Source organism: Malaclemys terrapin, chromosome 1 (genome assembly GCF_027887155.1).
Source record: "Malaclemys terrapin pileata isolate rMalTer1 chromosome 1, rMalTer1.hap1, whole genome shotgun sequence".
Taxonomy (NCBI): Eukaryota; Metazoa; Chordata; order Testudines; family Emydidae; genus Malaclemys; species Malaclemys terrapin.
The window spans coordinates 241,984,092-242,004,169 of NC_071505.1; the positions used below are offsets into that span (position 1 = coordinate 241,984,092).

Sequence of the window (20,078 nt, forward strand, 5' to 3'; positions counted from 1 at the left end):
TTCACTAAAAATAGTAGTGTCGCCAGGGGTAGCATGGGCGGCAGCTGGGGCTAGCTGCCTGAATACAAACCCACCTGGACCCCCTGAGTACTGTACTTGGACAGCTTCCCAAGCTGCCACCCATGCTTCCCCTGGATACACTGCTATTTTTAGAGCACTAGCTCAAGCACAGCTAGCACATGTCTGTGTACTCAAGCTGGGACGTACACTCCCAGCTGCAGCGTACATGTACCTTAAATTACAAGATCATTAAGGTTGCAGTCAAGCATGCAAAAGTTAGGAAATGCCAAAATCAATGTTATCTGTACAACCTTAATTTGACCCCCTTATACCAATCTTCAATAACAGGATCAAACACTATTGTATACACAGGCCCCCAGCCTCATTCAGTGTGCAGGATGGAATGAATGAATGAATGAGGGATGTGCAGTGACTGAGGTTGTTGTCTGTAGGACCCATCTTATTTGTTGCCGAATTTGGAAGGAGTGTATTGAAAGAGGCAGGGGACTGCAGGAAGAGAAAGGATGGTTTAATAGTTAAGGCAGTTGTAGAAATAAATTCTATCCCTGCCTCTACCACAAAGTTCCTAAGTGATACTGGGCAAGTCACCTAAACCAAGCTTTTCACAGGTGTCCACTAATTGTGTGCCCTTCATTTTCTTGGTACCCACCTTGAGACACCTGAGGTCTGATTTGCAAAAGTGCTGAGCAGTCACAACTGCAACTGAAGCCAATAGGAACTATGCTTTGAACATACAAAGTGCAATAAAATCTAAGTACTCTGAAAAATCAGGCCATAAGCATCTCCAATTGGGCATCCAAAAGTAGTAGAGACTTGGCCTCCATTCCCCATGCATAAAATGGGATAAATAATACTACCTTATCTCCCAGCCATATCGTAAAGCTCAATTCATTCATGTTTGTGAAACACTCGGATACTATGGTGATGAGCTTCATAGACAAGCTCAAGAGGAAACTAATAGGGTTTGGATGATGTGATAAATAAGGCATGTGACCACACGCTGAATGATAAGGATAAAAAAAAAATACTGAGTAGCTACTCCAGGGGTCGGCAACATTTGGCACGCGGCTCGCCAGGGTAAGCACCCTAGCGGGCCGGGCCAGTTTATTTACCTGCTGACGCGGCAGGTTCAGCCGATTGTGGCCCCCACTGGCTGTGGTTCGCCATCCCGGGCCAATGGGGGCGGCGAGAAGCCGCGGCCAGCACATCCCTCGCCCGCGCCGGTTCTCGCCTGGGACGGCGAACCATGGCGAGTGGGTGCCGCGATCGGCCGAACCTGCCGCGTCAGCAGGTAAATAAACTGGCCCGACCCGCTAGGGTGCTTACCCTGGCGAACCGCGTGCCAAACGTTGCTGACCCCTGAGCTACTCACTCAGAGAGCACCACTATCTTAAGCGCCAAATGGGGCAGGAGTCCTATGGAAAAAACAGTATGTGACCATGTAAATAAAGACAATATCATATTCACAAAGGGGCCAAATTAAGACTGACAGGCAAATTTAAATCTGTCATTTCTTACCTTTTGAGTGTTTGACTTTGCAATCTTGATGCTCTTTTAACTATTTGTTTTAGTATGTAATTAACTACTTATACTGAGTAAAGATTTCCAAAATACTTACTGTCCAGAAGTGCTACAAAGGCTACAGGTTTATATATGTTAATTCCAGAAAAAAATCAAATATGTAATAAACAGGTTGCACTGAGATTTTTTAAAAATATAAATAGTCCAACCTTTATTATCAATGAAGACATAGCCATCAAAGCGATCTCTAAAAAGAAGGATGTCATCAGGATTTCTAAAATTAATGTATGCTCTTGAGTAGAGATGAGGATAAAGACTGGAACAAGAAACAATTTTATTTTCTGTTATTTATTGTCATGTTCAGGAATGAAGAAAGAAGCAAAATTAGAAAAATCCTGTCATAATTCTCATCTGCCTTGTGAAATGATTGCATTAAACCTGCATATCACAGAACGCAACTTTTACACACACACTTACAAAATCACAGGATCCAAGCAAAACGGAATTGATTTCCAGGATATTCCTCATCCGGGCAACTCTGGAGTTTGAATTCTGAATTAGGAGACAAATGTCGCTTTTTTTCAAATCTTGGAGTGTGTGTTTCCATTCTGTGCTCCCTTAGAGCCATTAGGCCCACTTTTCTATGATGGTGACATAAAAGCTACGGATATTGGCAATGCCACTGGGTACTTCTTGAGCATGCTCAGGAAGTCTTTTGCTGCTGATATTGGGGAGGGAGAGATTAGATTTACTGGCAGTTGCCAAACTGTCACTTTGAGTCTTTACAGATATCCATCTTTAAAAAAAGATTAAACCTTTTGATAAACAGCAAGAATATATCCTGGGACATATAAAAATAAACACAAAATGATATATTTTTAACAGACTTGCATACAAATCCAGCAGGTAATTTACAGTTATTGCCAACACCCAAACATTTCCACTGGAAGAATGAAGAGTTACTGACCTGATAATAACTGTGTTCTTTGAGACGTTGTCATCTCTGGGGATCCCACATGGTCCCCATCCATGTGACAGCAAAATCTTTTAAAAAGCAGTGTGTGCTGGGGCTGTGCCTGTGCCCTACGTGTGCTCATGCCTCCCCAGCCCCCTGCCATGGGCATAATGAGCAGAGCTGCTGCAACCATCCCACAGTTCTGCCACCAATTCAGAATCCCAAATAAGGAGGACTATGAAAAAGTGGGGCTGAAGGGCAGGCTGTAATATCCACATCATCGGTGGAGAGTAAAGCAGCAACTAACAATTACTGGAGGTTTAGGCACCACAGGAAGTACCGCCCCAAGTCTGACCCTAGTATTCCGTCTCCTGACTTGGCTTGGTAACTAGTCTTGTCTCCTGCCTTCAACCCCAGCCCAACGGACACTATTGGCTCAGCAGCTTACACCCTGACCATTACAATTAGACAGACTTGTCTTTGCCAATATGGAGCTATCAGGATCAGTGCAACTGCACCTTGCCTGACTGTACTCAAGCAAATCAGTGGAAATGTGTACATACATGAGGTCTTGACCCCATGGTATGAGGAAGCTGTTTTGCAGTGATCCCAGGTCCATGCCTCCTCAGAAGAAAAGGCTGGGCATTTTGTATTAGCTTTGGTGCCAAACAATTCTATAATGAGATTTCCCCACCAGAGAAATATTGGCTTGATGACGGAGCTCTTCAGACATCACTTGTGGGTAGTGATAAACTGTCTGCTTAGGAAGTCTACTAGGTTATTTCTGACTCCTGGCAGATAAAAAGCAACTTGGGTAATACCATGTTGTTGACATCATGTCTATAACTTGATTGCCTCCTGACATAGAGGTGATTAAAAGGCACCTTCTTGCTTCTTTATATAGTGCATTGCAGATGTGTTGACTGTGAGGAACTGCACTGTGGAATTATGTAGAACAGGCAGGAACGCCATGCAAGTTATTCTGATTGTTCATAATTTTAGAACATTTATGTGAAGAGTCATATCCTTTTGAAACCAAGTCCCTTGTATCTGGAGGTGATCCAGGCGTGTGCCTCAACCTGTACCTGATGCATCTGTGATCAATGTCTGAGTAGGAGGGGCAGAGAAGGGCACCCGGCTCTGAACATTCTTGGGGTCACCAGTTCAGTGCTGATAAAATGTGTATAGGAACAACAACCCGCATGTTCACTTGATGTCTTGCAAGGTGATACATCAACCTTAATCACCCTTGTCATAGATGTAGGTGAAGTCTGGCTAGCATCATCATCTGTGCAAGCTGACACATGGCCCAAAAGTCTGAGGAAGTTTCTTACTGTAGTTGATGGCGTCAATTTGATACTGGTAATTATCATCTGAAGATAAATAAATCTGTCTTCTGAAACATATGCTTTAGCTGATTTGGAGTCAATTAAGGCTTCTATAAACTTTATTGTTTCTGGTTGGTTGAGAGATGATTTTTCATAACTGACCAAGAGACCCAGCTGTCTGAATAAAAGAAGGACATAATTCAGAGCTGAGCTGTGGCAACTTCCTGATGGGCCCTACCTTGGATCAGCCAATCATCTACATATGGGTACATAAGAATACCCTGTCTCCTCAGACGTGCTGCCAGTGCAGCTAGGCATTTTGTGAAGACTCTTGGTCATATGGAGAGACCTAACGGTAGAACTTTGTATTGATAGTGATGGGGTCCTACTGTGAATTACAGATACTTCCTGTGGGTTGGGTCAATGGCAATATTGAAGCACGTATCTTGTAAGCTGAGCCAGGAACCAGTGTTGAACCCGAAGGGAAGGGACAATGCAGGCAAGCATTACCATCCTAAATCTAAAACAGTTCATGTATTTGTTCAATCTTCTTAGGTCTATGTTAGGATCCCTTTTTGAGGGGGGGATAAAGATATATTGGGAGTAGAAGCTTCTCCCCGCCACTCCAGCAGAAACTCCTCTGCGGTCCTACAAAAGCAGAGAAGTCACTTTTTCCTTCAGCTGATTTTCATGAGAAGGGTCCCGGAGGGTAAGGACTGAAATTGGATTGAACAGCCATGGTAGCTGGGGCCATCTTGCATGCATCAGAGGAAGGAGACAATAACTAACTAACTAAATAAATAAAAGCAAATAAATGAGACACAATTAACTTGGGGGAAAATCCTTTTCTGAGCCCTGCAGGTAACCAGCTGGAGCTCTGAAGTTTATACCCAATATTCTTGTGTCAACACCTTTAGCTTAAATAGCTCTTCATCCTCCCTGCTGTTTACCCTCCTTCCCAACGTATTTATATAGAGCAACCATATCTTCACTCAGCCTTCTTCTTGCTAGGCTAAACAAACCAAGCTTTTTCAGTCTCCTCCCATAAGACAGGCCTTCCATTCCTCTGATTGTCTTAGTAGTTCTTCTCTGAATTCTAGTCTGAATTCATCTTTCTTGAACAAGGATGACCAGAACTGTAAACAGTATTCCAAAGGAGGTCTTAACAGTACCCTGTACAATGGAATTAACACTTCTCTATCTCTACTGGAAATGCCTTGCCTGATACGTCCTAGGACTACATTTGCCTTTTTCGCAGCTGCATCACATTGGTGGCTCATAGTTATCCTGTGATTGACCCACAAACCCAGGTCTTTCTCCTCCTCTGTCACTTCCAAGTGATAAGCCCCCAGCTTGTACCAGAAATTCTTATAGACCCTAAGTGCATGACCCTTGCACTTCGTACTATTAAATTTCATCCCGTTTCTGTTGTTCCAAGCTTCAAGGTCATCCAGATCTGCCCGTATGATATTCCAACGGTTTCTGCCTCTTCTTATGGAAAGAAAGAGATAAGTGCTGAGAACCATGCTTATCCCGGTGTTTGGGCCTTTCTCGCCTTGTTGAAGAGGCAGTATCAGTCTTTGGTGCTGAGGTGGTAATCAGTACTGAGGTGGTATTTGATGCCAGTTCCTTGCCTGATGGTGCCAAGCATGTATGCCAGTTCCAACCTTAGATGCCGCACACCAGCTGGCAGAGACATTGGCTGACAGAGACTTAGAAGAGGTTGGATTCATCCTGGAAGTTGATCCTTGCTCTTCAGGATCTGAATTTCTTCTCATGGATTATTCAGACACATGGCCCTAAACTTTGTTCTTGTTGAGAATGAACAACACATTGGGCACCAGTCTGACATATGGCTCTCAGTGAGACAAAATAGAGAATGACTGTAGCTATCTGTGAGTGGAATTAGACTATCACAGGAGGGACACGGTTTGAAGCTCGAGCGCTTTGATGCCACCATTTTGTATTGCATAGAGGGAAAAATTAAATTCAGGGGTTTTTACATTTTTTGTTGTTATGATGGTACTAAAATAATAGTGCGGAAAATTTAAAGTTGAGTGCTAACCCTAATCAGCCAGCTAATTCAAGACTGAAGCAGATTCCAGTAATGGTAGCGGGACACCTCTTGTTCTGTTTCACTGCCCCCACACAGTAAGGGGGAAAGGAAGGACAGGTGCAGTTACTCTGCTCTTTATGTCTCGGGTGTGGGGCACAAAGGCATGCACAGTGCAGGTGTGGTCCAACAGACACTGCTTTTTAAAGATTCCAATCTTATGTACGTGAGGACACGTACAGCTAGAGTGGGATTCATGAGGACTCAAACTCGAAGGAGAATTTTTCTGATCCTTCTGAATTAGACAGAGCTATTGGGATGGATACTCATTTACTGTATATGAAATGTTCATTATCTAGCATTTCTAAAGGGCACTAATTCCAATGGGATCTTAAACTGAAAAATTTCTCAATTTATATATAAATTAAAAAATGTTATACTTATAACTCAATGAAAGACATGAGTCTAATGGAAACAGTGTTAATGACATATAGATTTATATCTGTAAAATGTATTTTATCTATAAAAGTAAATATTAATTGAATGATATTGATGAAAGTTTCAACATTTCTATGCAAGTGGATGGTACTGAGTGTACTATACGGAGGTAGCCATGACCATGTGAAAAGGCTGTACTCATAGAATGAGTTTCTCTCCCATTGATTTCAATGAGAAACCGTCAATGCTTTTTTAGACATATTTCAATATGCATATAGAATAGAGTAAGAAAAAATATCGTTAAATTAACTTGGGTTTGTTTACTTTATAAGTAGAAAGGATTTGTGATTTGACATTAGAGGAACATTTAAGTTGAGATCTCACAGGCACTGTGTGTGTGTGCTGCTAATGGCTGGAGCAACCAGCAAAACTTTTGGATAACTGTCACCTCCCAGGAAGCAGAGGGCTCTCTCCTCTGTGCTTGGTCATCTCAGTAGGAGTACTCATGTGTTTCATGTTAAGCACACGCTTAGGTGCTCAACTGAACTGAGGCCTAAATTATTTTAGTATTTATTAGAGATTAACTTGATTGCATAATTAAACTGCTCATATCAAGTACTCCTGCTTGTTGCTCTTTGCTGCCAAAGCAGAAATGCTGGAATTAAAGACAATGTTAGTCTAAGAAAAATGAATCTGTTAATAAAATTCTTAATTAAATAAATGAAGTTCTTTCGAGACATGCCAAAAATTAATTGTGCATCCAAGAAAAATTACTGTCTGGCAAAACTGAAAAACATGTTTAATGTATTTTTATAAACAATTTCAACTATTAAAGAAATACACTAGGACAGATGAAGCAGAAACAGGCTTCTTTGAATACATCAGATGTGGAAAAAATTAGAGCAATTTCATGCTTATTTCCTTATCCCTTAAATTCTTGTAATTTCATATTGTTAAAAAAAAAAAAAAAATTAGGAGTGTAACTGAAGGGAGAACTATAGATCTTTTTCTGTCCCTTAAGGAAACTGCTGTGCCTCTGATTTGCATGCATTTGGACCAACTGCCAAACATCTCTGGAAGCAGATGATGGTTACAACTCCGATTAATGCAGGTTTTGTGTATGAATTTAGGACTAGTACTCCACTGTTTGCAGAAAAGAAAAATATTTTTTGCCATTTTTAGGTCCTGATCCTGTAAAGAGCATCCTCAATTTCCACTTACTTTACATGGGAGTTGAAGGTGCTCAGCACTTTATAGGATCAGGCACTTATTACCTATAAAATATCAGGAATCTTGACACAGAACAGTAACCATTGTAAAAGAGAATAGAAAATCAGAAATATTTATTCTCTCAGAAACATTTCTAAACCCCTAATATTTCAGTAGCAGATGTTTTCCACTTGCTTTGGCACCACAATCTATTTCCCCCCGACACATGAAACAGCAATATTTTTCTGTCCTTTTACACTTATATTTGTTAGATTGAATACACTTCACAATTGAGTCAAACATTTAAAACGGTGAATTTTATTTTACATTAAGCATTTATTATTGCTGTTAGCAGAGGTTAAATATATGACTACCAGAATGGATAGAATTTTGTATTCTGGAAAGTACAGACATCAAAAATTATCTTGCCTGTTTTGAAGGGATCCAGTGTAGCCACAAGATTTACAGTAATAAAATCTTTTAAATATTATGGACCAAAATCACCACTCACAGCACACAAAAATGCAAAAACATGTGTGCAAAGTTCCACTATCAAAGTGGGATTCTCCCCTAGCTATAGTTGGTTTATTACAATAAATAAGTATGGCTATGAGAGTACTTAGCAATTGTGGGTTCATTCCTCAAATGAAGCCATTTCCACAGACAAACCCAAGATATTTAATTTCTAGGAGGTGAATCAGAGAGGTAGGGCCAGCCAGTTTGGGATCACTGTTGTACTCTGGGAAATGTGAGAGATGTGAAAGCTATCAAGCTTTCCACTTTATACTCCCCTTGTGAGGTGCCTCATAGTTACTCCTGGGGGAATTCTGCGTCACTGTGCACAAGCAGAATTTATGTGCTATGCAGAATTTTTTTCCCTGCAGAAAGGTGCTGCAATTATGCCTTTTGCCCATCAGGGGCCGCTGTGGCAACAGAAGAGAGAGCAGCTGCTCCTGGGCCAGCCCCAGCTGCAGATAGGGAAGAGAAGAGGCTGTGTTCCTCACAGCACCCTCCACGTGGGGCCAGGACAGGAGGCACAGGTCAGAATATGGGGAGATAGACACTGGGGGCACATGGGGCTGCTGTGGGGTCACAGACTGGAGTTCAGAAGGGCTGGGGGGGAATAGAAACATTTGGTTTGTATATTTTACAAAAAAAACCTCCACAACCTACAGTGAAATAACACAAAACCACAAAAGTGAGAAGACTCATCGCCAAGATTCCTACAACAATTTTACCACAGATATTAGTCAGAAAATGAAGGGATTCCTCCTTGTGGCCTGATGTGACAGGAACATTAACTGTCAATTTTTTTGCATTTCTGCTCTTGTGAACCACTTTCCCCACACATTATGGAGTCTGAAATAAATTCCCCCATCCATGCACATACTAAAATATAGTTGAGGAACAAAATTTGACGATTGTGCACATACTCTGTGATGTCAAGCTAAAATAAACTGGACCAAATTATGTGCTGCCTTGCACTTTGTGTGATCATTTATAATATGTAAAGTGTATGAGTGAAAAGGAGCTATAAATTTAGAATTGGTCATTCTGAATTGATAGCATTATATATCTATAAGACCTTCACTTTGCATGCGTATAAATGACCACATAAGGTGCAAGGCAGTGAAGAATTTGGGATATTATTAACTTCTGGGTGATCAAAAGTATACTAACCCTATCAACCCCAAAATAGCCATTGTCCTTTGGAAGCTCTGCAAAATGTGTTCTACTCTAAGGGTCTTAGGTGCTTTTCAAGAGCCACTCAAAAACCCACCGGATTGGGCCCTTAGGCCCTGTCTACAGGGGACACTTTTTAACATAGTTTTCTTCACTATAATTATAGTATCAGAGGGGTAGCCGTGTTAGTCTGGATCTATAAAAAGCAACAGAGAGTCCTGTGGCACCTTTAAGACCACCAGATGTATTGGAGCATAAGCTTTCGTGGGTGAATACCCACTTCGTCAGACGTCTGACGAAGTGGGTATTCACCCACGAAAGCTTATGCTGCAATACATCTGGCAGTCTTAAAGGTGCCACAGGACTCTCTGTTACTATAATTATAGTTATAACTAAACTAAAAGAGTGCATCAACACTGCTTTGTGTGAAGTGGTTTAATCTACTTCTTTTGTGAATTGTAGCATTCACACAGTATCACACTTTTTGGAAAAAAGTGAACAGCATTCTGGGCAGGTATCCCAGGATACACTGTTCAATACTCAGTGCAGTATGGCTTGCTTATCGTGTTGGATTGTGGGATATCTACTGCGCTTCTGGGACAAATTATCAATTTTGGAACTCCATTGTCTGGCCTGGCATGGTAGAAGATGGTAAGACAATTTAAGTTAGTTTGCCTCAGATCAGATCAGATCTCTACACCATGGTGAAGAGATACCCTTTAAATGACCCCTTATACAATTTTTAGGGGGTGAGAAGAATGGAGAGTAGGGTTCCCCAAGGAATAGGCTAGTAATTGCATGTACACCCCTGGGGGCTATCCTTAAATGGGGAATATTATCCTGAGGTGTATTCTTAAGAGGCAGAGATGGGTCCTGTGCAGAAAGGTAAAGGGACAACTGAGAAAATATGCAACATGCTACATGCCTGGATGGTGCCCCCTCAAACTGTTGCTTAATGGAAGGGAAACACTACCTAGATGGGTGGCCCTAAGAAGCAAGCAGCGCCTTGTCAAATGCTTGCCAAACTAAATTGCTATCTTTGTCTACAATTCTCATTTATCATACCAATGGGTGAGAGCAAAGTGTGCTTTAAAAAAATATAGAATTTTGCAGCTGTGAGGCATGTCCTGGTAACAATGGTTTTAGCAATGTAATTATACTGCAATAAATGAGTGCTTGATGAAAAGATCCTTTTGTAACACCTGCAAATCACAAATACTTTACAGAGTCTATGCAACATAAAAGACTTAAAACAGCCTCTGTAATCTCAAATGGCCCATTTAACATGTTTAATTTTACATGTATGAAAATCTTAAAATCTAAAAAAGCTCAGGGCAATGACAAAACTGTGGCTTACATGCATTTTCTACTGGTGTATTTCTTGCTTTTTGTTTTGCTACAATAAAACTGACTAAGATGCAATGCATTTGTCTTTTTCATTTTTTTTTCACAGCTGCAGGGCCACTATCTTTTTCTGCACCACAAGAATGAAAAGCAGGGAGAGGAAGCAGAGGTGGTTGAGGAGCAAGAAACATCAAGCAGCATGGGAAAAAGGGGCGATACATGTTTTGGTCTATGGGCATGGGATTAAATATTTTTGGGATTAAAAAATCCACTTTTAACTGTTGAATTTTCTGTCTTATGTGCCATTTTGAGCATGCTGCAGGGGCTGGAGAAAAGCCAAGCAAGTGGAGGCCAACGGGTGCTGCGTAGGGGCAGACATGTCCATCCTCTGCTGTGACAATATCTGCCAGACATGACAGGGCACAGTCAGTATCCCGAAGAAAGTTTTCCAAATCTCCCTAAACAGGCATTAATGGGACTGACAACTGCTTAATACTTACTGGATAAGGTCCCCTCTGCCATATTGTCTCTGGCTGGGCACTGGGGAGGCATCTCTGACTGAGTCTCCTGCTGGCTGGAAGGAGTGCTGAAGAAATCTTGGTTGTCTAGAGGAATCTTCTCCTGCCTGGGGATTCAAGGCTTCCTGTGGGGTTTCTGAAGGCATGCCTGGCTCGCTGCAGATTGTGGCCAAACTGTCCAACGTATACTGGGGTTTTGTGGTGGCCTCTATGGCAAAAATCTGATTCAGCTCTTCACAGCAGGCATGTGCACTGGGATTTTGATTTTGTCTTTGGTGTTTTTGTAAATCTGCTGCAGCACTTTGGTGTGGCACTGGCATGTGTCCTGACAGTGCTCCTTTTCCTGTTTTTGATCTGCTCACCACTTATAGATCTTTGCATTTCAGTGACTGCTGGAAAGATGAAACTGAATTTGCTCCTTTTAGATGGGCTTTGGGTGTGTCAGCAATGAAACCATGGGGGGATAGCTAATCAAGATGACCCCAGTGCATTGGAGAATGCACAGGTAACCAGACAAACCAGTCCACTGTGAAACAATGAGTGTGGGATATCAGTGGGATGATTACCTGAAGTAGTACAGTTAATTCAAATGGGGATGTATCCACATGAACCTTATAGCAATATAACTCATTCAGAAATTGTGATATGTTGCTAACAAAGCAGATTAACCATAGGAGGATAAGAAGCAAAATAAAGGAATGAGCACTGATGACTGAGCACAGAATCTGAATACAAATCACAGAGGGAAAAAATGCCTCACAGTCCACCCCTACAGACCATTCGTTTACTAAAAGGATCAAGGAAGCATAAAAAAAAATCTGACATCCCACGTAACAGATGTCAGAGTCTTCAGTGTTAATTTTCTCTATTTTCTAATAATTATGTATTCACAGATTTCAACACCTCAAAATGTAGTAACCAAATAACATTTGAAAATGCAGTTTTATTTTCTTTGTACTTTTTGCTTTACTTAATTGTCAAGAGTATTTTTTAAAGCAGATGAATTTTATAAAGTGATTTAAGTGTGCCCTCATCTTTCTTCCACCAATACAGAATGATCTGCCTCTTCAGAGATACATGAATGGGGACAGCAGTATCAGCAAGTCATGAGGGTATTGCAAGCCCTACAGCTGAGAAAATAGTTCACACTAAATAATTTACTCAATCTATTTAGTCTCTTTTTCAACATATGCAACGTCCATAAACAAAATGTAACTTTTTCCTATTTAAGTGCTGTTCACATTTACTTGACAATTTTGATGGTTTGGTGCTCAATACTCAAAATTAAAGCTGTGTTGGTCACGTAAACCACATGGTCTGTTATATATGTTGTTATTTTCTATATTGGAGAGGAGAATGATTGACACAGCATATGACAGAGTTTGCAAAACCCTCACCAAAGTCCTGGCACACAGGCAGTTAAATAAGCCAGACAAAGATCAGACGCTAGCCTTCACAATTAGGTCTTTCTGCACAAAAAATATTTATTTGCATGAATGCGAGGAGAGAAAAATAAACTTTAAATCTTTGACCTGCTTTGAGTTGTCTAATCTTTCTAGGAATGATGGCTCCCTAAAGACTTGTGCCCCAGACTTAAGTGCCTTGGCCCATCAAACTGCTTGGAACATTTCCTGGCAGACAAACAAATCCATTGAAAACAGAGAAACTCTTTTAGGAGAAGAAGTTACAATCTGCCTTTGTTATTTTTCCATTATCTACTGGAAAGGGCAGCACAGGCTGAACAGGAGCCGACAGAGCGTCCTACTTCTACACATGCAGGCACTTAAGAGTGCTGATCCATTACAGATAGAGTGAGCTTGAATCCTTGTTTTTTTCAGTATCTGCCCAACTCCAGGTTGCCGTATGAACAGCCTAGACTGACAGACTAAATAACTGAAAATAACAAAACTACTCTATATTAACTTACAGGAAATCTATCACTTAACTAATTAAAACTGTCTTAAACTGCTATAAATAAAAAATTACAAGTCTGGAGCAACCACACAAGTGAGATTATGGAAAGGAAATTTGGCAGTTGGGAACTATTTCCCCTCTTTGTAGGCTCAGTTGGTGGTTCAATGTCTGAGGGGCTCAGCGCTCCAACAGTCATTGCCAATAAGCAGTTCCAGGGTTATAACCAGAGGTGCAGACATGCCATTAGTTTGGATCTGCTATAGACAATTCTCTAAGAAGAAAATGTCAGATATGCACAGCTATACACTGCACACTCTATTAATTTAGGATACATATCCATGTACCATTGCTTCCCGACAATGTTAAAGGTGTTTGGGTTGCATTAATTGTACATTTCCTCCCTTTCTGAAATTTGTTTTGTTAGCCAGTGAATGTTGTCTTAACATTTATGGCACCATGCATATTAAATAAAAGCATTAGCAACCTCATTTTATATTCTTTGTTAGTTAACGTTCTTATTTTAATTGTTTTTGAAATTGCTAATGAAATAATTACTAATATATTGGATGTTAACGTAGATTTTCAATGAGTCTTGGAGCGCTGGGGAAGTTCCAGAAGACTGGAAGAACACAAACATGCCAATTTTTAAAAAGGGTAAATGGGATGACCCAGATAATTATAGGCCTGTCAGCCTGACATCAATCCTGGGTAAGATAATGAAGTGGGTGATAGTAGATTTGATTAATAAAGGATCAAAGGAGAATAATGTTATTATTGCAAATCAACATGGGTTTATGGAAAATAGATCCTGCCAAACTAACTTGATACATTTTTGATGAGATTACAAGTTTGGTTAATAAAGATAATAGGGTTGATGTAAAGTACTTTAAACTTCTATAGGGCATTTGACTTGGTATCACACAACATTTTGATTAAATAAATAGAACAATATAAAATTAACATGGCACACATTAAATGGATTAGAAACTAGCTAACTGATAACTCTCAATATGCAACTGTAAATGGGGAATCATCACTGAGAGGGTATGTTTCCAGTGTGGTCCCACAGGGATCAGTTCTTGGCCGTACACTATTTAACAATTTTATCAATGACCTGGAAAAAAACATAAAATCATCACTGATAAAGTTTGCAGATGACACAAAAATTAGGGGAGTGGTAAATAATGAAGAGGACAGGTCACTGATTCAGAGAGCTCTGGATCATTTGGTAAACTGGGTACAAACAAACAATATGTGTTTTAATCATATCTAAATGTAAACGTATACATCTAGGAACAAAGGATGTAGACCACGGATCAGAAACTTTTGGCACGCAGCCTGTCAGGGAACTCCACTGGTGGGCCGGGTCAGTTTGTTTACCTGGAGTGTCTGCAGGTTTGGCCGATTGCAGCTCCCACTGGCTGTGGTTCGCTGTTCCAGGTCAATGGGGGCTGCGGGAAGCGGCGCGGGCCGAGGGATGTGCTGGCCGCCACTTCCCGCAGCACCCATTGGCCTGGAACAGCGAACAGTGGCCAGTGGGAGCCGCGATCGGCCAACCCTGCGGACGCTGCAGGTAAACAAACCGACCCGGTCTGCCAGCAGATTTCCCTGACAGGCCATGTACCAAAGGTTGCCGATCCCTGATGTAGACCATACTTACAGGATGGGGAACTCTACCTTGGGAAGCAATGACTCTGAAAAAGATTTTTGGTCATGGTGGTTAATCTACTGAACATGAGCTCCCAATGTGACACTGGCCAAAAAAGCTAATGCAGTCCTGGGAGGCATAAACAAGGGAATCTCACATAGCAGCAAAGCAGTTATTTTACTTCTATATTCGGTACTGGTGCAACTGCTACTGGAATACTGTGTCCAGTTCTGGTGCCCAAAATTCAAGAAAGATATTGATAAATTGAAGAGGGTTCAGAAAAGAGCCACAAAAATTATTAAAGGACTAGAAAACATGCCTTATAGTGAAAGACTCAAAGAGTTCAAACAATTTAACAAAGAGAAGGTTAAGGGATGTCTTGATTACAATCGGGAAGCATCTATATGGGGAACAAATATTTAATAATGGACTCTTCAAAAGGTATAACATGATCCAATGGCTGGAAGCTGAAGCTAGACAAATTAGAACTGCAAATAAGGTGTAAATTCCTAAAGGTGAGAATAATTAACTACTGGAACAATTTAACCATGGTCATAGTGGGATTCTTTATCACTGACAATTTTTAAATCAAGATTGGATGTTTCTCTAAAAGATATGTTCTAGGAATTATTTTGTGGCCTGTGTTATACAGGAGTCACAATACAGGAAGTGTTTTTCAGGAAGTCATTTCTGGGCTTGGAATCTATAAATGAAACAGGATGCTATCCTTGAGTGCTCAGGTGTGTAAATTTAAGATTAGCTTTTTGTGAACATCCATGTGAATAAAACTTGATTGCTTGAAAGCCTGTAGAAAGCAATGAGATGTGAACAATGAAGAAGTTAATTCATTTTAAATTCAAATGAATACTTGTGGAAAAATGGCTGTAGTATTTGCCCAGCTCAACACCAAGAAAGAGAATAAGTCACACAAGGTGTACAAGAAGTTTAGGAAGACCTCTGTTCTAGTTCACCAGTGAAAATAGTTTATAATATATATATATAAATATATATAATAATATACCTACCTAACTAAACCAAAAAAGATAAAGGCTTCATATACGCAAAATATAAATTTGTTATGTGACTATACCCAGGGTACCTGAGGCCTTGTCTACACTACAGGGAAAAGTCGATCTAAGCTATGCATTTTGAGTTACGTGAATAGCGTAACTCAAGTCGACGTAGCTTAGATCTACTTACTGCGGGATCCACACTACGCAATGTTGACAGGAGATCCTCTCCCATCGACTCCCCTTACTTTTCTAGATCCAGTGGAGTACAGGAGTCGACGCAAGAGCGAGCTGCAGTCGATTTAGTGGGTCTTCACTAGACCCGCTAAATTGACCGCCAATGCATCGATCACCGTGCATTGATCCCCTGCTAAGTGTAGACAAGCCCTTAGTGAAATAGGTTGCTTACAAACTCATAGAAAGTACCTCTTTCCTTCTTAGGGCTGATAAACAGCTCCTCCTCACCTGGGATCAGCAGTGCAAAATTCAAAATAATCGTGGGCGGGTAGTGGATGTAGCTGCTCTTCCAGTTGCTCCTTGGTTAGACTAGGAGGAAGCCGGCGAATAACTACCTGTAAAGTAACATAGTTAAAAGTGAAGACTCATTTAGTACTAATCTAAATATTTAAATATTGCCAAAATTGTAAACAAACTACATTGCATCTTTCTGAAAACTCTCTCTAGAACTACGAATTTCAATGGGATCCAGTCTTACCATATACTCCTGCACTGGGATGGAGTTTCTGTCACATACAGATGAGGGAATGATAGCTAACACATGTAATATAATTGTAGGACAACTGAAATCTTTTAACAGAGAGTTTAGAAGCAACTATAGTTGAGCTGAATATAAAATATATTAACAAATTATGTAAAATCAAATAAAGTCACTAAATATACAAAATACATAATTCTCTCTGTATAAAATGATTTAACATGAAGTAACTTTCTCAAAACACTTTTGTTGCAAGAATAACACGTACTATATGTGACCTAATGTCTTGTACCATTTAATTCCATAAAACAGGGAGGGACACAATTTGCATGAAAAACACACGGATGGAGTGCTGTCAAATGTGTAGAGCAGGGAAATGAGAGGTCAGGATTCATGTGTTCTGTTCCCAGCTCTCACTCACTGTCTCACTTTCAGCAAGTCAGACAGCCTTTCTGTGCTGCGGTTTCCCTATTTGTAAGGAATTTTGTGAGAATTGCTTGTAAAGTGCTTAGAGGAAAGATGTTTTATAAAAAAAATAGCAAAGTTTATGTTGTGGTACTTTGCTGGGACTCCTTCCCCGGGGAAAATTCCCTACTCCTCTGCCACAGCATTTGTCATCTTGATTTTTAACTCACAAAATGTGAACAGGCAAGCAGATTTGCAGTGATATTGCTTGTAACGCAAATCATTTAAAAAAAAAAAACAGGAGTACTTGTGGCACCTTAGAGACTAACAAATTTATTTGAGCATAAGCTTTCGTGGGCTACATCCCCCACATCCCACGAAAGCTTATGCTCAAATAAATTTGTTAGTCTTTAAGGTGCCAAAAGTATTCCTGTTCTTTTTGCGGATACAGACTAACACGGCTGCTACTCTGAAACCTGTCATTTTAAAAAAGTGGATCAATATCCTTATTCTTATTTCACAGATGGGCAAATTGAGGCACCGAGCGTGCTCCAGCCACAAACCATGTTACCTGCTAAACACTATGCGAAATCTTTGGAATATAAAACCTACCTCCCCCCTCCCCCCCCCATTCCGGGTAGAGTCTCACAAGACGTCCTGGAACCTCTGCCAATCATTCAGTGAGGTGCACTACCACCGTGGTACCACTGCACCCCCCAAGCCCGTCATCCCTGTCTCCGCCCCTTCCCTGCTCTCCTCCCCCACGCAAAGCCCCCTCACTCCTCCCCTGCTCAGGCACGTCCCCGCTCCCCATTCCCATAGGCAACTCCCCCCCCGGCAAACCCCCCGCCCCTCCGCATCCCCCCTCCCCCAGGCAAATCCTCCCATCCCCCCGTCCCCATCTCCCCCTCCCCCTTCCCCCCGCCTCCTCCGGCAAAGCTCCCGCCCCTCCCCATGTCCCTCCCTCAGGCAACCCCCGCCCCGCCCCGCCCCGCCGCGCGCTGTCCCTGGTGCTGACGCGCCGGCCGCTCACCTTGCTCAGCGCCGCTCTCTTCTCCTCCCGCGGCCTGCCCAGGGCCGGGTGAGGCGGCGGAGGCGGGCCCGGGGGCGGCGGGGGGGTCTCGGGCTCCCGGCGCGGTGACTCCCGCCGGAGCGGGGTCTCCATGGGCCGCTTTTCCCGGCCGCCCCCGCGCGCCAGCCCCGGCCCGGCCTCCCGCTCCGACCTCATGCAACCGCCGCCGCCGCCGCGACACCTCGCGAGACCCGCCCCCCCCGTGCCGAGCAGAATCTCGCGAGATTTTAGCCCAAGGGGCAGAAGGGGGGGGAACTAGAGCGAGGGGCCGCCGCCCCGTGGGCCGCTGGAGCAGCGCTGAGCTCTGGGCAGGGGGCGGCGGCTGCAGTCCCGGGCTCGCCCCACCCTGCCCGGGCTCCCAGGCCCTTTGCACCCCCCGGAGCCGCGCTTGCCCCGTGTGCACCGGGCCTGGCGCGAAGCGCTGCTGCAGAGCCGGGCTGCGAAGGGCAGTAGAGTCTGAACTTGCACCACGTTTTTGTCCCGGTGCCGCACCAGCCCTGCGGCCTTTCTCGGGGGAGGCCTTTTCCCCGCGCCTTGCGAGATCGCTCCTCCGCCTTGCCCAGCAAGCCCCTGGCGGTTGAAATCCTCACAGTCACAGCGCTCGTTTTTCTGGCTTTGTAATAGTTCATGTATTAATAGCCCACGAGAAAGCAATGCAGTCATTTCATGATCCCTGGCCTATGTGTCTCATTTCCATGTAATTGTTAGAATTCAAAACTGCATCGCACCTGAGCGATGACCACTAACAGAATTTAAAAAAAAACAAAACCTTTAAAATGGTCTCATCATGCATGACTGACAGAAGTCTCACTGTCAGGAGAGTCACTGCCCTTGCCATCAGGCTGGAGGAGGGTGTTGGGCTCGGTGAGAGAGCTTTCAGTGAATCAGACATGCCAAACCTGCACACACACAAAAAAACCCTGCAGAAGTTGGGCTTGTTTTTGGCTTAATTGGCTTGTGAGTTGCTTGTTGGCTAATTTTTGGCTTGTAGCTTGATGCTTGTTGGGCTTGTTTCTTTTTTTTTATCAGCTTCCGGAAAGGGGGGAGAGAGTCAGGGGTGCACAGTGGGCCCACCACAGTCTCAGACTGCAGGCCGGGGGATCTAGTCATATGATGTGTTTTGGGTCCTAGAGGTTGGCTTGTTTTGGCTTTGTTTTGAAATGGGATTAGCTTTTGGCTTATTGTGAAAGTCGGGGTGCTTATTTACTGATGAAAGTTGGCAACTGTGCAAATGTGTTCTACGTGTTCGGGTTGCACATTTGGTTTAAACTCCTGCCATGGCAGTCACATAAAGGAACTGTGAAGAAAAGAAAGAATTTATTGAGCACTAACAATTTATTTTTAAATGGTTTTCAAACATAAGGAACCCCTCATCCAAAGAGACATTCCTGATATATGGCATTTGCCACACAGGTTATAAACTTTGTTACATAAAAGGAGGATGTGATTTAGGAGACGGACACCCAAACAACCTCAACTCTGGCCTGTAGTGACATCATGAGGGGCAAATATGGGGGGGGAAAGCCCTCTACAATTAGTTTAATTTAATCGGGGACCACAAATAATAAACTGCTTTAATCATAATCATATGGTTATTGCATGGCATCACAGAGGGCTGAGTTAAGGTTTTTTGGTGCCTTAACTGAACTGTACCATGCTTTAACATATTTACCATGCTTCAACCCATGTTAAGGTTGAAGTGTAACCTTAACTCTGAATTTCCTGGGTTTGTAATGTTTGGTGTTGGGATAAGTACAACATACCTGTAATGTTGGGTTTTTTTGCCCTTCAGTTACTGATAGGTACTCTCAACCTTCACTCCATCTTAAAATAGTTTGTGATTCAGAATTTATAATAGGATGGGATTTTAACCATATTGTGAGACATTCTCCAGTTTTCATAGACATTAAGTGAAAATTACCTAAATGAGTCATCTCTGACAATAGATTTGAATATATCAGCCAGTACAGAGAAAAGAGGTTCAAATGGGATCACCTTGCTTTCTTTCATTCCCCCTTCTCCCATGAGTGATTTAGTACAAAACTAGTGAAATCTAGGGAGAGTTATCATTAACATATTAGGTGTTAAAAGCACCTCTAATACTTATTTTTGTATAGGACTTGATAGCTTAGTTCCTTTACACAATGAAATCAGAAATCTGTGTGAACACCACAGTCAAATGCACAGGTAACTGTACTTGTGATGTATTATAATTAAGGCTATGTTTTAGTCACATTTATTTTT

At 42.1% G+C, this 20,078-nt stretch overlaps 1 protein-coding gene across 4 annotated transcripts in view; it reads right to left on the reverse strand.

The window, feature by feature from the left end:
• UPF3A (UPF3A regulator of nonsense mediated mRNA decay) overlaps window positions 1-18,005 on the reverse strand; it is a 57,165-nt gene extending 39,160 nt beyond the window's left edge. The window contains exons 1-3 of one of the 4 annotated variants that reach the window (XM_054010874.1): window positions 17,796-18,005; window positions 16,108-16,214; window positions 1,752-1,858 (exon numbers count right to left, since the gene is read on the reverse strand). In XM_054010874.1, the coding sequence (XP_053866849.1) occupies window positions 1,752-1,858; window positions 16,108-16,214; window positions 17,796-17,990 (409 nt within the window). In that variant the 5' untranslated portion in view covers window positions 17,991-18,005. Of the gene's footprint in view, window positions 1-1,751; window positions 1,859-11,052; window positions 11,445-16,107; window positions 16,215-17,795 lie in introns of those variants that run through there. The other 3 variants (XM_054010858.1, XM_054010850.1, XM_054010866.1) reach the window with 3 other exon arrangements.
• Between the last annotated feature and the right edge of the window lie 2,073 nt (window positions 18,006-20,078).